A 13688-nucleotide genomic window follows, 5' to 3' on the forward strand; every position below is an offset into this window, starting at 1 on the left:
GCGAATTGGCCAATCTGATTGGTGGTGCACCTGATTGGTCCAGACCACTAGTGACCTCACAGGCTCAGTTCCATGCACGTTGACCAAGCCTCTCGACTTGCGGATCAAAAACAATCGGCACAGTTTGGCATCATCTCAATCGAGGCTTTGTCTAGAAAACCTCTTCCGATGCAACGCCGAGCTCTCCTCGGGCTCTTAACAGTCAGACAGCCATTCTCTACAATGGCCTCGCAAAGTCCACTCCAGGACGCTATCAGGGAGAAGGTACTGTATTTCTCTCTTTTGGTGGCCTATGGGTAGGTCTGACGACAGCATGCCTCGACTCTTACACCCAAGACAGATCACCGCTGCCTTGCAGCCGTCCCGGTTAGAGATCCACAACGACTCACATCTCCACGCACATCATGCACCCATGGCAGGAAACACCTCGAGCGAGACACATTTCCGAGTGGTCATTACATCCGAGGCATTCAAGTCCAAAATGCAGGCCGCTCGGCATCGCATGATATATTCCTTGCTCAAAGATGAGATGGCCCGTGAAGGCGGCATACATGCACTTCAGCTGCGTACGATGACGCCAGAGGAGGAGGAGAGGAGGAAGGCTTTGGAGACCGCAGGGTGAGGAGCTAGGAGGGAGAAACTTAGGGTTTGGGGCTGCATTGAAATCGAGGGAGCTGCCACAGGCTGCGCGGGACATTATGACGTCTCATAGTTCAGCGCAGGGGAGCAATAAGGGGGGGGAAGATGCCCTCTCAGATGAGTAACCAAACAGGTATGCACAGTTGAATCCGTTCTTCAAGCCGCTCCACCTAATCTTGGAACTCGAACCATCTTCCAGAGTACGAAATTACCATTGCAGCCATCTAGGGTATCATCCTGCTCGTAGCACTGCCATAGATCGTATACAGGTCTAATGCCGTATCTTTCCCTCAGTACCTGCTAGGGCTGCGGCCGCCATGGGCCACCCGACCGAGTCCGAAATCCGCATTCCTCCTTTCGGGCATCTAACCTGCGAACGAGCTGGGGGGAGCAGAGCTCTGCAGATGCTTCTCCCGCTTCTTCAAGAATTTCTTGAAACGCGCACTCCGGCTGGCTGGATCCTCGTTTGCAAACTTGGACGCTGTTGATCTTTGTGACCGGGATGACTTTGCTGAGCCGAGAGAGAGTCGAGGTGGCGCCTTTGGCTTGACAGCCGTTTCGGGAATACTCTCTGACCTCGCGTATGCCGCTGCGGTCGCGGCCATTGGGGTAGGGTGCTCTTGTAGAGGCGGCGACGAGAGACCACCACTCTGGCCAATTTCAGGTGCGACTTGCGACATTATCTTTGGTGATATATCCTTGCGGGAAACTTGACGTGGGTCAGGGTGCTGGTCATGGTTCTGGCCATAATGCTGATCTGGCCTGGTGGATGTAATCTCCGGCGATCTGTCTGCCTGGTAGGATGTGGTATGAACGACTTCGCCTCGCCGCCTCGACAGACTGGGGGATCTGTTTGAAGGCCAAGGGGCTTCGGTCGATTCAATCGGGTCCGAACTGTGCTCCCCAACGCCTTCCAGGACGTCCATTGCTTGTGATAGGTCATCATTGCCGGTGACGTCGATTCCCAACACAGAAGGCTCATTTGAACGCCTAGTTCCGCCAAGCGAGCGACGAACTGAGCGGAACTCATCGGGGTACGACTCCACGGCATTCTTCAGAGTGCTCCGGGTGATGATGCCACCGGTGTATAATGGTTGTTGGACATTTTCATTATACCACTGATTAGCGGTGAGAGCTTTGGACGTATCGTCCAACTTCCCAATGTAGTCCAAATAGTCTTCCGAGAAGACGCGGATGAAGTCGTCATAGAGGAATTCCGGTAAGGCTCGATTCTGTTGGAGGTCCTGGATACAAATTATGGCTTTGATGAAGTCTCCAAGACTCCCCGTGTACTCGGGGTATTGGACAGTGAAAGCCGTGAACGGCACTTGAGAAGCTGGGCCGTTTGGTGGCAGATTTTCCAAATTACTCGACGCCTCGTGGCCAATTTCTGGGTCATCAACGTCGGTCTCTCCTTGATCGCTTCCAATCAATGCATATTTCCGTTTGGTCAAGGGCTGCACTGCCGGAGCCAGCTGATACGTGATTAGGTCGGCCGTCCCAGCATTGGAGGAAGAGAATGTCGAAGTCGAGGTACGGGTTTCCAGGGACAGTGTCATGGGGCCAATCTCAGTTGTGGCGGGTCGAGGTGGCGTGTCCAGGTTAGACTGGGAGCTGCCAAAGGGAAGTGGTTTCATGCGTCGACGTTTCGACTGGTGTCCTAGCAGCTCAGGTGGCTTCATAGGGCTGCTCTGGTGATTGTAGGTGCAAGGGACGACCTGGACCTGTGCAGAGGGAGGGACGGGCTGTGGATGAGTTGCCTGCAAAAGCCTCTTGACGGGGTCTGCGATGTCTGCGACGTCTGTGATTGCCCGCGGAGGCTCGACCTCGATCTCGCCATCCGATCCAATGCTGCTGGATGGGAAAGGGTGGTCCATAATTGATGTCCGAGCAACAGCCTTAGACACAGCCATGGGAAGTCCTGGCGAACGAGATTGTCGATTCCGAGAGGCAGACGGCAGTCCTTGAGCTTCAGGGGACACCCGGGGCTCTGGCTCACAGGATGTTGACCATGAAGTCAGCGAGTGGCTGTCATCACTAGCTGGATCCCCCAAGTCTTCTTCTGCTTGGGATAAGCCGTTTCCCAACCCATCGTGCCTGCCTGGTAAGCTGGCTGATGGCCTAGGCTGGGGCGGTACCCTTGCCTTCTGGGAATGAAAGTCCTTCAGGTTTTGCAGGACCTCAGTTGGAACATTGGCAAAACCCCTGGTAGACCAGGCATCTGATCGGTTAAGAAGGTCTTCTTGGTTTTTTGGGACGCGAAAATACCGGCGGTGAAGCTTGGATTCGGAAACCTGAAATGGCTGGGGCACCTGGGAAGGAGGGGCCGTCATGTTGTAATAGGCGAAGCAGGTCTGGAGGAAGATCGGGAGTTCAGGACAGAGGCAGACGTGCACTCATCCCTTTTATCTTCGTGCCTAGGACAGGATATCCTGGCTGGTTCGGTCAGTGCATGGTTATGGTCCTCAATTCAGTGGAAAGTGCTGATTTAACTCAACTTACTGAAGGTATGACACGGTATGGAGTTAAGGGCAGTCGCGTCACCTCAGCTTTATCGATAACCCATTCACTTAACATTCATGGATGGCATCCCTGCATGTACTGTACATGCTTTGTATGTATGTACCTAGGTACCGACTCACAGCTCTCCCACAAACAGGTTGAAGTGTGCAATAAGAGATTTGCAAGATGCCCCGTTGCCTTCTTCTGTAGGCGTTACTCACCTAGGCACCCATTTGATACAAGAAATGACTGTCAGTAGAGAAGTTATCCCTCCCAACTGGTGCTGCCTACCTACCTAGGTACCGGGTAGATGGAATCTAAAGTGGAATACCCTGGATTTGTACAGACTTTCTCTACATTGTAACTTGCAGGTGACTCTCAGCCCACTAAAGATGACTAATGATGTGGGTCCCTGATGTTCACCACCCCTGCACGACCCTACCTATCTACTGTGTATTCCCAATAGCGAGTCGAGTCCAGAGCTCCTCCCTGTCATGCCTGCCTACTTCTATGCCCCCATCAAGTCTGTATTTCAGACATGCTCTCCCCAGCGCCAAGAAACTCAAGCTGTCATGGGTGGCAGAGCGCGATTTTGCTCAACTTAACTTCAACAGCCTGACACTCGGATAGTTGGCATGAAGAGCCCACCTCAGAGCTCCAACCTCAACCTGTGGACGGCCCCTCCAATACGAGCATCCCGATAGGCGATGGTCAATAAGCACCTACCAACCTCTGTTCCAAGCCAGCGTCATGGCGAACAGCAACACCCCGAAGCAACCTCCAATATCCCCGGCGGCTGTGTCCTCCCCCGTTGACGTCCGATCCCGATCCCGCCGCGATTCTCTAGCCTCCGTCTCTGTTTCTTCGCAACTGGACAAGGAACAGCTTGCTCTAGCCTTCGACAAGATTCACAACTCCGCGAGTCAGTCCGATGTGTTGACTACCTTCGACGACTTTGCTCCTCCACCTGGAAGCCTTCCAACCTCGGAAAGCAAGGGTACTGCTGCTGGAGATTTGGTGCAACAAGGGCTGAGCGGCCTATATAGCCGGCTCAAGGAAGCTGTTGGTGTTGGTGCTGTCGGGCGGCCGCCCGCGCAGGAGTCGGAAAACCTAGACACCCAAGATGTCGTGTCCAGAAAGAGCGCGAACCCGGCAAGCACCGGCGCCCAGTCTTCGGCCGGCCCTCCGGCCAGGGGTGAGAGTGATGTTACGAGCTCAACCCTCGCGTCGAACATTTCGTCCGACCCCCCGACCTCTGGGACTTCATCCTCCGGCCCTGCGATGACGGATTCTCAATCCCAGGGTCTCTCATTATCCAAGGCGTCTTCCATGACGACTCTGGCTGCCTCAAAGTCGACTTCTTCAAGTGGGCAGAACCTGCCTAAGATGGCAAAAGCTACAGTTCCGACTCCTTCGGTGGTGCCAGCCACCGTGAGTGCCTTCAACGCAACCCGCAGTGCAGCTAGTCATGCAGAGGAGCCCGCAGGCCGGTCGAACGGACGGCGGAGTATTAGCAAACCCTCTGACGGGAGGGAGAGCGTGGCTGCGAACATATCAGCAAACCCCAGCATCGATAGTATCGCCACGGCTGACAGAATTACTGTATCGAGTCGAGCAAGGAGAGAAGATAGTATTGATGGCAGCACGGACTCGCCCTTGTCCCCTGCAAAGGGCCCCGGTGAACTGCGAGCTTCGTCGCCTGCCTCGCGGGTTTCGTCGAGAGATACCCTGAAGAGGCCGACTGTGATTGACCGTATCAGCAGTCCGACAACCATTCACGATACGCGCTCAATGTCTTCTTCCATGGAGCCCGGGGCCGCTGAACCGAGCACCATCAGTACATCGGCGCACAACTCCATCAACCACAACTCTTTCGCCCACGATCCGAAGGCCGAGCAGCTGCAATCGGGGGCGATGAGGATCCCCGGAACAACCACAAACGAAGGGGCGCCAGAGGTGGTCAGCGCCAGGCTAGAACTTATGCGGAAACAGGTACTTAGCAAGGAATTTTGGATGGCAGATGAGACTTGCAAAGAATGTTTTCTTTGCGGGACACCATTCTCCGCATTCCGCCGCAAGCACCACTGTCGGACCTGTGGTTGCATCTTCGATTCCAAGTGCACATCAACCATCTCGGGCCAGAAGTTTGGCGTCCAAGGCTCCTTGAGGGTCTGCAAGACTTGCATCGACATAATAAACCGTAGATATGACAGCGGTTCGGACGACTCTGCCGACGACTCGTATCTCCCGGCTATCTTCCGTTCCAACCAACTGAAAGCTTCGGCAGTTCCGGCCAGAGTCAGAGCCGACGACGATGTTAGCATTGCCGAGAGGCCCGACGAGGCCGATGACACCAGGTCCGCCACCACTCCCATGATGGCGATCCCCGCCACCCGGAGAATCGGGGAGTCGAATCGACGTTCCGCCGTCCTGGAGATTGACGCTCCTCAACTCAGCCGGCCGAGCTCATCGAGGTCTCTGAAGTCGCTGTCCTCGGCCCGCCCCCAGTCATCGGGCCATAAACGCCATCACTCCAAGCACAACTTTCTGACGAGGTTCAAAGCATCGACGGCGGACGAGAGAGCTCCGTTCCGAAAGCCGCTTAACGAGGAACGAGAGAGAAAGTCAAAGTTACCGGCCTTTCACGATGACAATATTATTGACCCTGAACTCGCCCCCTACATGTCCGACGAGTCGAGCGACGATGAACAGATGAGCATTTTCGCCACTATGGCGAGTAATGACATGCAGGCGTCCAGCCTAGATCCTGACAAGGCGAACCTCGGCTCCTTCCTGAATGCTGGGAGAAAGCACCGATTCCGTCAGGGCGACAAGAGCAACAGTGGCCTCAGCTTCACCAGTCGCGGTGGTGGCGGCTACGACGATGGCAATGGTTTGCCTAACCTGGCACTTCACAGAGGCCCCGCCCGACGGAGGAACCTTAGCACTGCGAGCGCCAGTGTCCATCACCTACGTTCTCCTCGCCCGAAGACGGCAGGCTTCAAAGGGCCGTCGGCTTCCGCCGACACTATCTCCCTGTTTGACAACAATGCTGGGCCGGGAGCAAGCGAGACGACCAAACTCACGCGGAGTGATTCGATTCGCGACTTGAAATCGCCCGAGGTGGAGCTCGGCCCTGCGAGCCTGAACCACGTCAAGACACTGTTCCGGCAGCTGTTAGAAGATGGTGACATACCAAATCCGCCGGCCTGGGAGAGGGCTCTGCTGCCCATCTTGATTCGGTGCTCGGATGAGGTCGAGCCGGATGTGCGGAATGGAGACGACATGGACATCCGGCACTATGTCAAGCTGAAGAAGATACCCGGAGGCAAGCCTAGTGACACTAGTTACGTCCCTGGGGTGGTTTTTACGAAGAACCTGGCCTTGAAGAGCATGCCGCGCCGTATCTTCAACAGCCCGCGCATCGTCGTCGTCTCCTTCGCCATAGAGTACCAGAGGCATGCGCAGCAGCATTTTATGAGCTTGCAGGCTGTCATTGAGCAAGAGAAGGAATTTCTGCGAATGGTCGTTAATCGAATCATTGCCCTTCGACCGCAAGTGCTACTGGCCGAGAGGAGCGTTGCTGGTGTCGCCCTGCAATACCTGTCCGAGGCAGGCATTGCGGTGGTATCCAACGTGAAGCCCTCCGTCATCGAGGCCGTCTCCAGATGTGCGCAGACGGAAATCATATCATCCTTGGACATGCTCGCCCTGCCGGTGCAAGTTGGGTCCAGTGGCGGCTTTGAGGTCAAGACGTTTGTCAACAACGAGATACAAGGCAGGAAGAAGACATACATCTTCATCTCCGAGTGTGACAAGACCCTCGGCTGCACCATCGTCCTACGGGGTGCCTCAAGCCAAGTCCTCTCCCGGCTGAAGAGGATTACCGAGTTCATGGTCTACGTCGTCTACAACCTCAAGCTCGAATCTTGCTTGATGCGGGACGAGTATGTCCAGGTTCCAACCGAACTGGAGGACACACCGACCCTATCGTCGTCTAGACTGCTCACCGAGGACAGCCAGGGGCCCGAGAGCAGTACGCCATCGTCTCAGAGCAGCAGTAACCCCACAGTCCTGGTGACAAGCCAGGGAGGTAGCGAGGTGGCCACTCAGCCCAGTGATGGCGCAGCAGTGAGTATGGATTCAGACGGCCAGCCAGCACCGCCGCCCCAAGATGGAACCACCCCAGAAGCTTCCCAGAAGCCGAGAGGACGAGGCTCTCTTCATGATTCCGACTCTCACGAATCCCACGACAGCCAGCTGCCTGAGGATGCGCCGATGCCCACATTCTACAGTGATATGGTAGCCAAGTACCGGACGCGAATCCTATCGGCATCGCCGTTCGTCAAGTTCCCGCAGCCCTATCTCCTCATGAAAGCGCGAGAGCAGGAGCGGCGGCTGGTCTCCCTCAAGCGCCTCCGCGACCAAAACATTGTGGAAGACCACGGAGAAGGCGAGAAGACCAAGCCGCAGAGATTTCAACTCATAGAGCCGGAAATGGTACACGAGATTGGGCAAAAGGGGCCACGAAAGATAATGGAAGTTCTCCATGCCGTTCACGACGCGGAGTATGACAAAGCCCTCCATAACTACCAAACGCAGACTCGCCAGTGGGAGAACTACATAAAAGGAAGCCTTGACCTCTTCGACCCCTATTCTCACCAGAACATCGTCGTCCTGTACTCTGTCATCTGCACAGACTCGAAGATCCCTTGTGCCGAGCCCGGGCTGATCGCCATGGGCTTCTACGACGAGCACCCGGATGGGAGCCACAACATGGATCCTGACTGCACGCTGGGTCAGTATGTCGAGGACCTCTGTGAGAGCGCCGATTCCGTCTGCCATTCCAACGGCTGCGACCGGCCCATGCACCTCCATCACCGAACCTACGTACACGATGGGGCTCGCATCACCGTCTTTGTGGAGAGAGACTCTCCGTTGCCTCTTGGCATGGATAAGCAGGACAACGCCGAGGTATACATGTGGAACTACTGCAAGTTCTGTAAGAAAGACCTCGGTGTTATGGCAATGTCAGTCAGCACGTGGAAGTACTCGTTTGGCAAGTATCTCGAGCTTTCATTCTGGAGCAAAGGCCTTCTGTTGAACAGCACCGCGGGCTGCCCCCATGACCATCAAAAAGATCATATTCGATACTTTCACCACCGGGGCAACTCGATCCGCATACACTACGATCCAATCGACCTCCTCGAGATTATCGTCCCTCGGACGAGGATCACCTGGAAAGTGGACAATGATTTGCGGCTCAAGAACGAGACTTTTACCAAATCGGAAGAGCGGTGGAATCGCTTCATGGGCTCGGTTAAAGCCAGGTTGAAGAACTTCCGTATTGATAGCGTCCTCCCGGAAAAGGCAGATGCCTGCAAGGCCGAAGTGGAACGACTGGCCAAGAGAGCCCAAGAGGATCAGGCTCGGCTGACACGGGAGCTGCAAGATGCCTATATGAACTCAAAATACTACGAAGTCATCCCCCTCAACGCAGTCATTAGAGAGATGCTCGAGACGGCTGCTGAATGGGATGGCGCATTCGCCAAATTCGAGGCCGACTTCCTTTCGGACAAGGATGTCCGGCAGTTGACAATCATGCAGTTGAGGAAGATGTTCACAGACAACGAGTCCAGGGAGTCCCTGCCTACGACCGATGGCGGCACCTCGATTACGACTATGGGTTCCGAATCGGATGACAAGACGACCCCGGTTACAACCCAGACAAGCATGTCCGAGGTTGAGGAGAAGCAGGCTATGACTGAAAGCGAACCTCTCGCGATGGCCTCCCCGTTGCCAGCCACCGCCGCCTGTGAGCCTGACCCTATGACCAAAGACGGACGTTTCAAGGAAGCCGAGGTTCTCCTCGAAAGCGTCGAACCTCTAGATCTCGCAACGCCCGGCTCGTCCGCCTTGGCAAACAGCCGACCCAGTCTCCAGGACTCGAAGGCTTCCTACTCGCAGATAACTGGCGCTGCGCCAACATCACCATCGCCTACGCCTACCACATCTCGCCAAGTAGATTCTGTCCCCCCGTTCTCGCCGCAAATGTCTTTGGCAGAGAAAGTTGCACAATTGCGCCGAGAGGCGCAAACGGGATCAAACGCCACGGCTACTGCGAGCGAGCACGGAATCGAACAAGTTCGTCCCGTACCGGAGAGGATCTCATCCCGTAGAGCGGGATTGGCTGTCTCGCCGCCCATGGTTCGTGCCATATCCCAACCAGTGGTGCCGCTGCCTAGGACACAGTCTGGCATTAGCAAGCTCTCGAAGGAGTCGAAAACCCAGGAGCCTGGAGCTGGCGAGCTTCAGCGGTTTTCCACGGAGAGCTCTCAAAAGAGCGAGAAGAAGCTGGCGGACAGGATCGGTCTCGGTGCGTTGAAGGGCCGGAAGGCCGGCTCGTCAGGGATCCCGCGTTACGTGCATGGCAGCAGCAGCAAGAAGAGAGAGACAAAGGTGTCGACGCTTGCTCGACATTTCGAGCAGCTGAGCAGGGAGTTCGAGAAAGAGAGAATGAAGGACCGGAAAAGCCGCGCTGCCAAGATGCAACCCCCTCGGGCCTTCCTCCCGCGTACCTCCACCAAGGCGATAGTAGAAGTCTATGAAGACGTGGACCAGGCAGTCCAAGAACCAGGTCCTTACGATGATGACCATCTTCTGGACCGGGAACAGAGTGATAAGAAGTCAGTCGAGACGAGCAATCCACCGGAGAGCATTCCAGAGGATGTGGTGGCCAAGTCTGTGGGCAAGGACGGCATGTCGACTGCCGGTTCTCCATCTCGGGCGGGAGCAGCCACGGAGACTGAGACGGGGGACGCCCACCATGAAAGCCAGGTCGGCTCCGATGAAGAAGGCGAGGCCAGCGATGCCGACCAGTCACTTCTCGAAGACATCTTACCAGATGTCAAGGCAATTGCGGATTCACTCGAGCCAAGCGAAGAGATCCCCTTGGAGCTTCCCAAGCACCAGAAGAAGAGCCTGATGACAATGTTGACCAACTTCTGGGCAGAACGATCGGCCAGCGGATGGCCGCATTTAGAATACCCTCTCAATGCCACCGACCACATCTTCATCAACTCCGATATCATTGTCAGGGAGGATGAGCCCAGCTCTCTCATCGCCTTTGCGCTCAGCTCCGAGGATTACAAAGTCAAGCTCGCCGATATCAGGCGCCACTGGCAGGAGGTCGCCCAGCAAGACGCCGAGAGCAGTGGGGATGGTCTCGAGATGAGGGCACAACGCGCTCCGGCGGCAGGCGATCTTGTCGGGGACGAACGGGAGCTGGAGGAGAGCCTGCTCCGTCCGACCGGCACTCATCTGAAGTACCAGTTCACCGAAGGGTCGGCGAAGATGATGTGCAAGATATTTTTCGCTGAGCAATTCGACGCTCTCCGCCAGAAGTGCAGTGTGTCTGATCGCATCATCGAATCTCTCTCGCGGTGCCTAAAATGGGACTCCAAGGGCGGCAAGACCAAGTCCGTGTTCCTCAAGACCTTGGACGACCGGCTTGTGATGAAATCGCTCTCGCCCATCGAGACGTCGGCTTTCTTGCGCTTCGCGCCGGATTATTTCAACATCATGGCCAAGACCCTGTTCCATGACCTCCCGTCCGTCATCGCGAAAATGCTCGGCTTCTTCCAGGTCATCATCAAGAATCCTCTCACCAACACGGAGATCAAGCTCGATCTCTTGGTTATGGAGAACCTCTTCTACGACCGATCTCCGACCAGGATCTTTGACCTCAAGGGGTCGATGCGCAATCGCAAGATCCAAAGCACAGGGGAGCATAATGAGGTGTTGCTCGACGAGAACATGGTCGAGTACATCTACGAATCGCCGCTATTTGCGCGCGAGCACTCCAAGGGGCTGTTGCGAGTGTCGGTCTGGAACGACACCCTCTTCCTGGCCCTCCAGAACGTCATGGACTACTCCCTCATGGTAGCCGTGGACGAGGAAAAGAAGGAATTGGTGGTCGGCATCATCGACTGCATTCGAACCTACACGTGGGACAAGAGACTCGAGAGCTGGATCAAAGACCGCGGCTTCGCTGGCGGTGGCCGGAATAGGCCGACTGTGACGAGCCCTAAGGAGTACAAATCGCGATTCAGGGAGGCAATGGCAAGGTACGTGTTAAACTCAGGGAGACGTAATCCCAGAGACTTTCCGACGCGCGCGGGAATACTAACGCCCAGATGCCACAGATATATATTGCAGTCTCCTAATTGCTGGCATCAATTTCGTGCACAGCCTGTCGCTCCCGTGACCCCCCGGACACGCTTTGAGGCAGACTTGTAAGCATTCAAGTCTCGATATATATATGTTCGGCAGGGGGGGAGACAGGTGCATTGCTTTTATTTGAATGATTATCACACAATTGGCTGGCTATAGACATTTGAGTCGATCACTTCGCTCTCCTAGTCATTGCCAAACTAAAGGCGTTGAGTTTGCATTAGATGGTACAGATTTCAGGGCGACCATAGGGGTTCCGAAGAACCATGATGATCACGAACAGATGCAGGCACATATACCCTACAGGCCTCGAACAATCAATCGGTGGCTCTGGCAACTTTTCAAAGGGCGTTATTCAAAGTTTGACAGATTAAATATATGAACGTTTCCTCCGTAAATCATGTTATAGATGTGGTGAAAGAAGGACCAGACAACTGTTATTCATAAGCTTGAGTGAGCTCCGACCTCTCAGCAGTGTCTCCCATCGGTTGGTTATGACGGCGGGGCCCACGAAAAAGCGGCCGGGGTCCGCCACAGCTGCTTCTCACTAGAAAAACGAAACCGAGTTTATACCACAATTAAGCCTCTGTGATAAGACCTTGTAAGGTGCAAAGAGAGAGAAAAAGGGAACAGCCGGTCACAAATCCAATCTCAAATGACCCGCCTGCCTCTCCCCGGGCCTCCATGTCTATCGACCTCAACTGGGAGACGCTGACAGCGGGGCCCGACGGGCAGGAGCTGGCGCACCGGATCCGGGACTTCATCCACACAAAGTTCCAGTCGGTGCCGCTGCCCCGCTTCATCAAGTCGGTCACCGTGCACGACTTTGAGTTCGGCTCCATCCCGCCCGAGGTCGAGCTCAAGGACATCACCGATCCTCTGCCGGATTTCTACGAGGAGAACTCGGACCTGGATGATGATGATGATGATGATGACGAGGACGAGTACGAGGATGAGGATGATGATGACAGCCTCCGCCAGGAAGAAGACATCCCCCACGAGCTGAGAGCCGCAGCGGAGAGGAGGAGGAGACGGGCGGCGGGCGAGCCGCACCTCCGGCCGCCGCCGCACATCCGCACCACCACCGGCGGCGGCGGCGGCGGCGGCGGCGCAGGGCCTCCCCCCCCGCCGCCGTTCGCGACGACAGACCTGGGGAGCCCGTTCCTGGGCGCGTCGACCCCGGGCTTCTTCCCCGGCGGCGCGTCGGCGCTGCACTACTTCCACTCGCAGTTCGCCACCGGCCGGTCAGGGTCGCAGACGCCCCTCGCCGCCGTGGCCGGCGCGCACCACCTCTCCGCCGCCGCCGCCGCCGCAGGTGGTGGTGGTGGTGGCCACAGCTCGTCGTCGCCGGATCTGCGGAGGAGGTATGCGGCGGATGCGGATGCGGAGGTGGACGTGGGCGGCGGCGGCAGGGGGTATGGGCATGGGAGGAACGTGTCGCAGAGCTCCAACTCGGTCACTGACTTTGGGACGAGCCCGCCGGGACCTTCCTGGGGGGGTAATAGCAGCCATGGCCCGGGGGCGGCCGCGGGGGGGAACGGGGGTTTCGGCCGGCCCGGGCTGAGGGAGAAGCACAGCGTGTCGACGCTAGCGCCCACCTCGGCCGGGGGCACTCGGCCGCCGACGCGGGACGCCGGGACTGGTGCGCTGGCTATCGACGAGGACGAGGACGAGGGAGGGGGGTTTGGCAGCGGCGGCGGCGGGGGGAGGAGGAGAGTGGGGGTTGAAGGCGGGCGGGCGGCGGCGCGGGAGGCGCGGGAGGAGGGGGAGCGGTCGGGTCGGCGGTTCGCGGAGCCGCGGGTCGAGGACATGCAGGCGGTGTTCCGGATCCGGTACGCGGGCGACGTCAAGCTGCTGCTGACGGCGGACATCCTGCTCGACTACCCCATGCCCAGCTTCGTCGGGATCCCCGTCAAGCTGAGCGTCACCGGCCTGACGTTTGACGGTGTCGGGGTTGTTGCGTACATCAGGAAGAGGGTCCACTTCTGCTTCCTGAGCCCCGAGGACGCCATGGTTGCCGTGGGGGCTGAGGACGGTAATGGCGGGGGCGGGGGAGAGGGCGTCGGCGGGTTAGGGTCCGGTGGCGCCAAGGCTGCGAAGATGGGTGGCTTGCTACACGAGGTGAGGGTGGAGAGCGAGATCGGGCAACGCGAGGGCGGGAAGCAGAGCCTCAAGAACGTGGGCAAGGTTGAGCGCTTTGTGCTCGAGCAGGTCAGGAGGATATTCGAGGAGGAGTTCGTCTATCCTAGTTTTTGGACCTTCCTGGTGTAGGCTTACGAGAAGGGTATCATCCTATTTCGACTACTCTGAACATG

The 13688-nt window shown here is 56.8% G+C and overlaps 4 protein-coding genes across 4 annotated transcripts; 3 read left to right on the forward strand and 1 right to left on the reverse strand.

Moving 5' to 3' along the window:
• Positions 1–846, forward strand: QBC33DRAFT_74358 (bola protein). Its single transcript, XM_060433028.1, has 3 exons — positions 1–264; positions 341–772; positions 839–846. The coding sequence occupies exons 1-2, from the start codon at positions 73–75 to the stop codon at positions 620–622; spliced, it is 474 nt and encodes a 157-aa protein (XP_060283230.1). The 5' UTR covers positions 1–72; the 3' UTR covers positions 623–772; positions 839–846.
• On the reverse strand, positions 508–3155 carry QBC33DRAFT_538931 (uncharacterized protein). Its single transcript, XM_060427941.1, has one exon. It carries the CDS (start codon positions 2970–2972, stop codon positions 1005–1007), a length of 1968 nt encoding a protein of 655 aa, XP_060283231.1. The 5' UTR covers positions 2973–3155; the 3' UTR covers positions 508–1004.
• A 452-nt stretch (positions 3156–3607) lies between these two features.
• Positions 3608–11771, forward strand: QBC33DRAFT_538934 (uncharacterized protein). Its single transcript, XM_060427942.1, has 2 exons — positions 3608–11267; positions 11346–11771. Exons 1-2 carry the CDS (start codon positions 3892–3894, stop codon positions 11437–11439), a joined length of 7470 nt encoding a protein of 2489 aa, XP_060283232.1. The 5' UTR covers positions 3608–3891; the 3' UTR covers positions 11440–11771.
• On the forward strand, positions 11762–13644 carry QBC33DRAFT_569988 (uncharacterized protein; the record flags this gene model as incomplete). The annotated part of the gene is made up of 1 exon (XM_060430558.1): positions 11762–13644. The coding sequence occupies exon 1, from the start codon at positions 12058–12060 to the stop codon at positions 13642–13644; it is 1587 nt and encodes a 528-aa protein (XP_060283233.1). The 5' UTR covers positions 11762–12057.
• Positions 13645–13688: the final 44 nt, after the last annotated feature.

Source organism: Phialemonium atrogriseum (assembly GCF_030411735.1).
Source record: "Phialemonium atrogriseum strain 8032-3 unplaced genomic scaffold QBC33scaffold_13, whole genome shotgun sequence".
NCBI classification, from domain to species: Eukaryota; Fungi; Ascomycota; class Sordariomycetes; order Cephalothecales; family Cephalothecaceae; genus Phialemonium; species Phialemonium atrogriseum.

Excerpts from the sequence above, each read along its gene's own strand:
- QBC33DRAFT_74358 (XM_060433028.1), top strand. The coding sequence starts at position 73 with ATGCACGTTGACCAAGCCTCTCGACTTGCGGATCAAAAACAATCGGCA. Across the intron at positions 265-340 it reads AGGACGCTATCAGGGAGAAG|ATCACCGCTGCCTTGCAGCC; the intron begins GTACTGTATTTC and ends CACCCAAGACAG.
- QBC33DRAFT_538934 (XM_060427942.1), top strand. The coding sequence starts at position 3,892 with ATGGCGAACAGCAACACCCCGAAGCAACCTCCAATATCCCCGGCGGCT. Across the intron at positions 11,268-11,345 it reads TTCAGGGAGGCAATGGCAAG|ATATATATTGCAGTCTCCTA; the intron begins GTACGTGTTAAA and ends CAGATGCCACAG.
- QBC33DRAFT_538931 (XM_060427941.1), bottom strand. The coding sequence starts at position 2,972 with ATGACGGCCCCTCCTTCCCAGGTGCCCCAGCCATTTCAGGTTTCCGAA.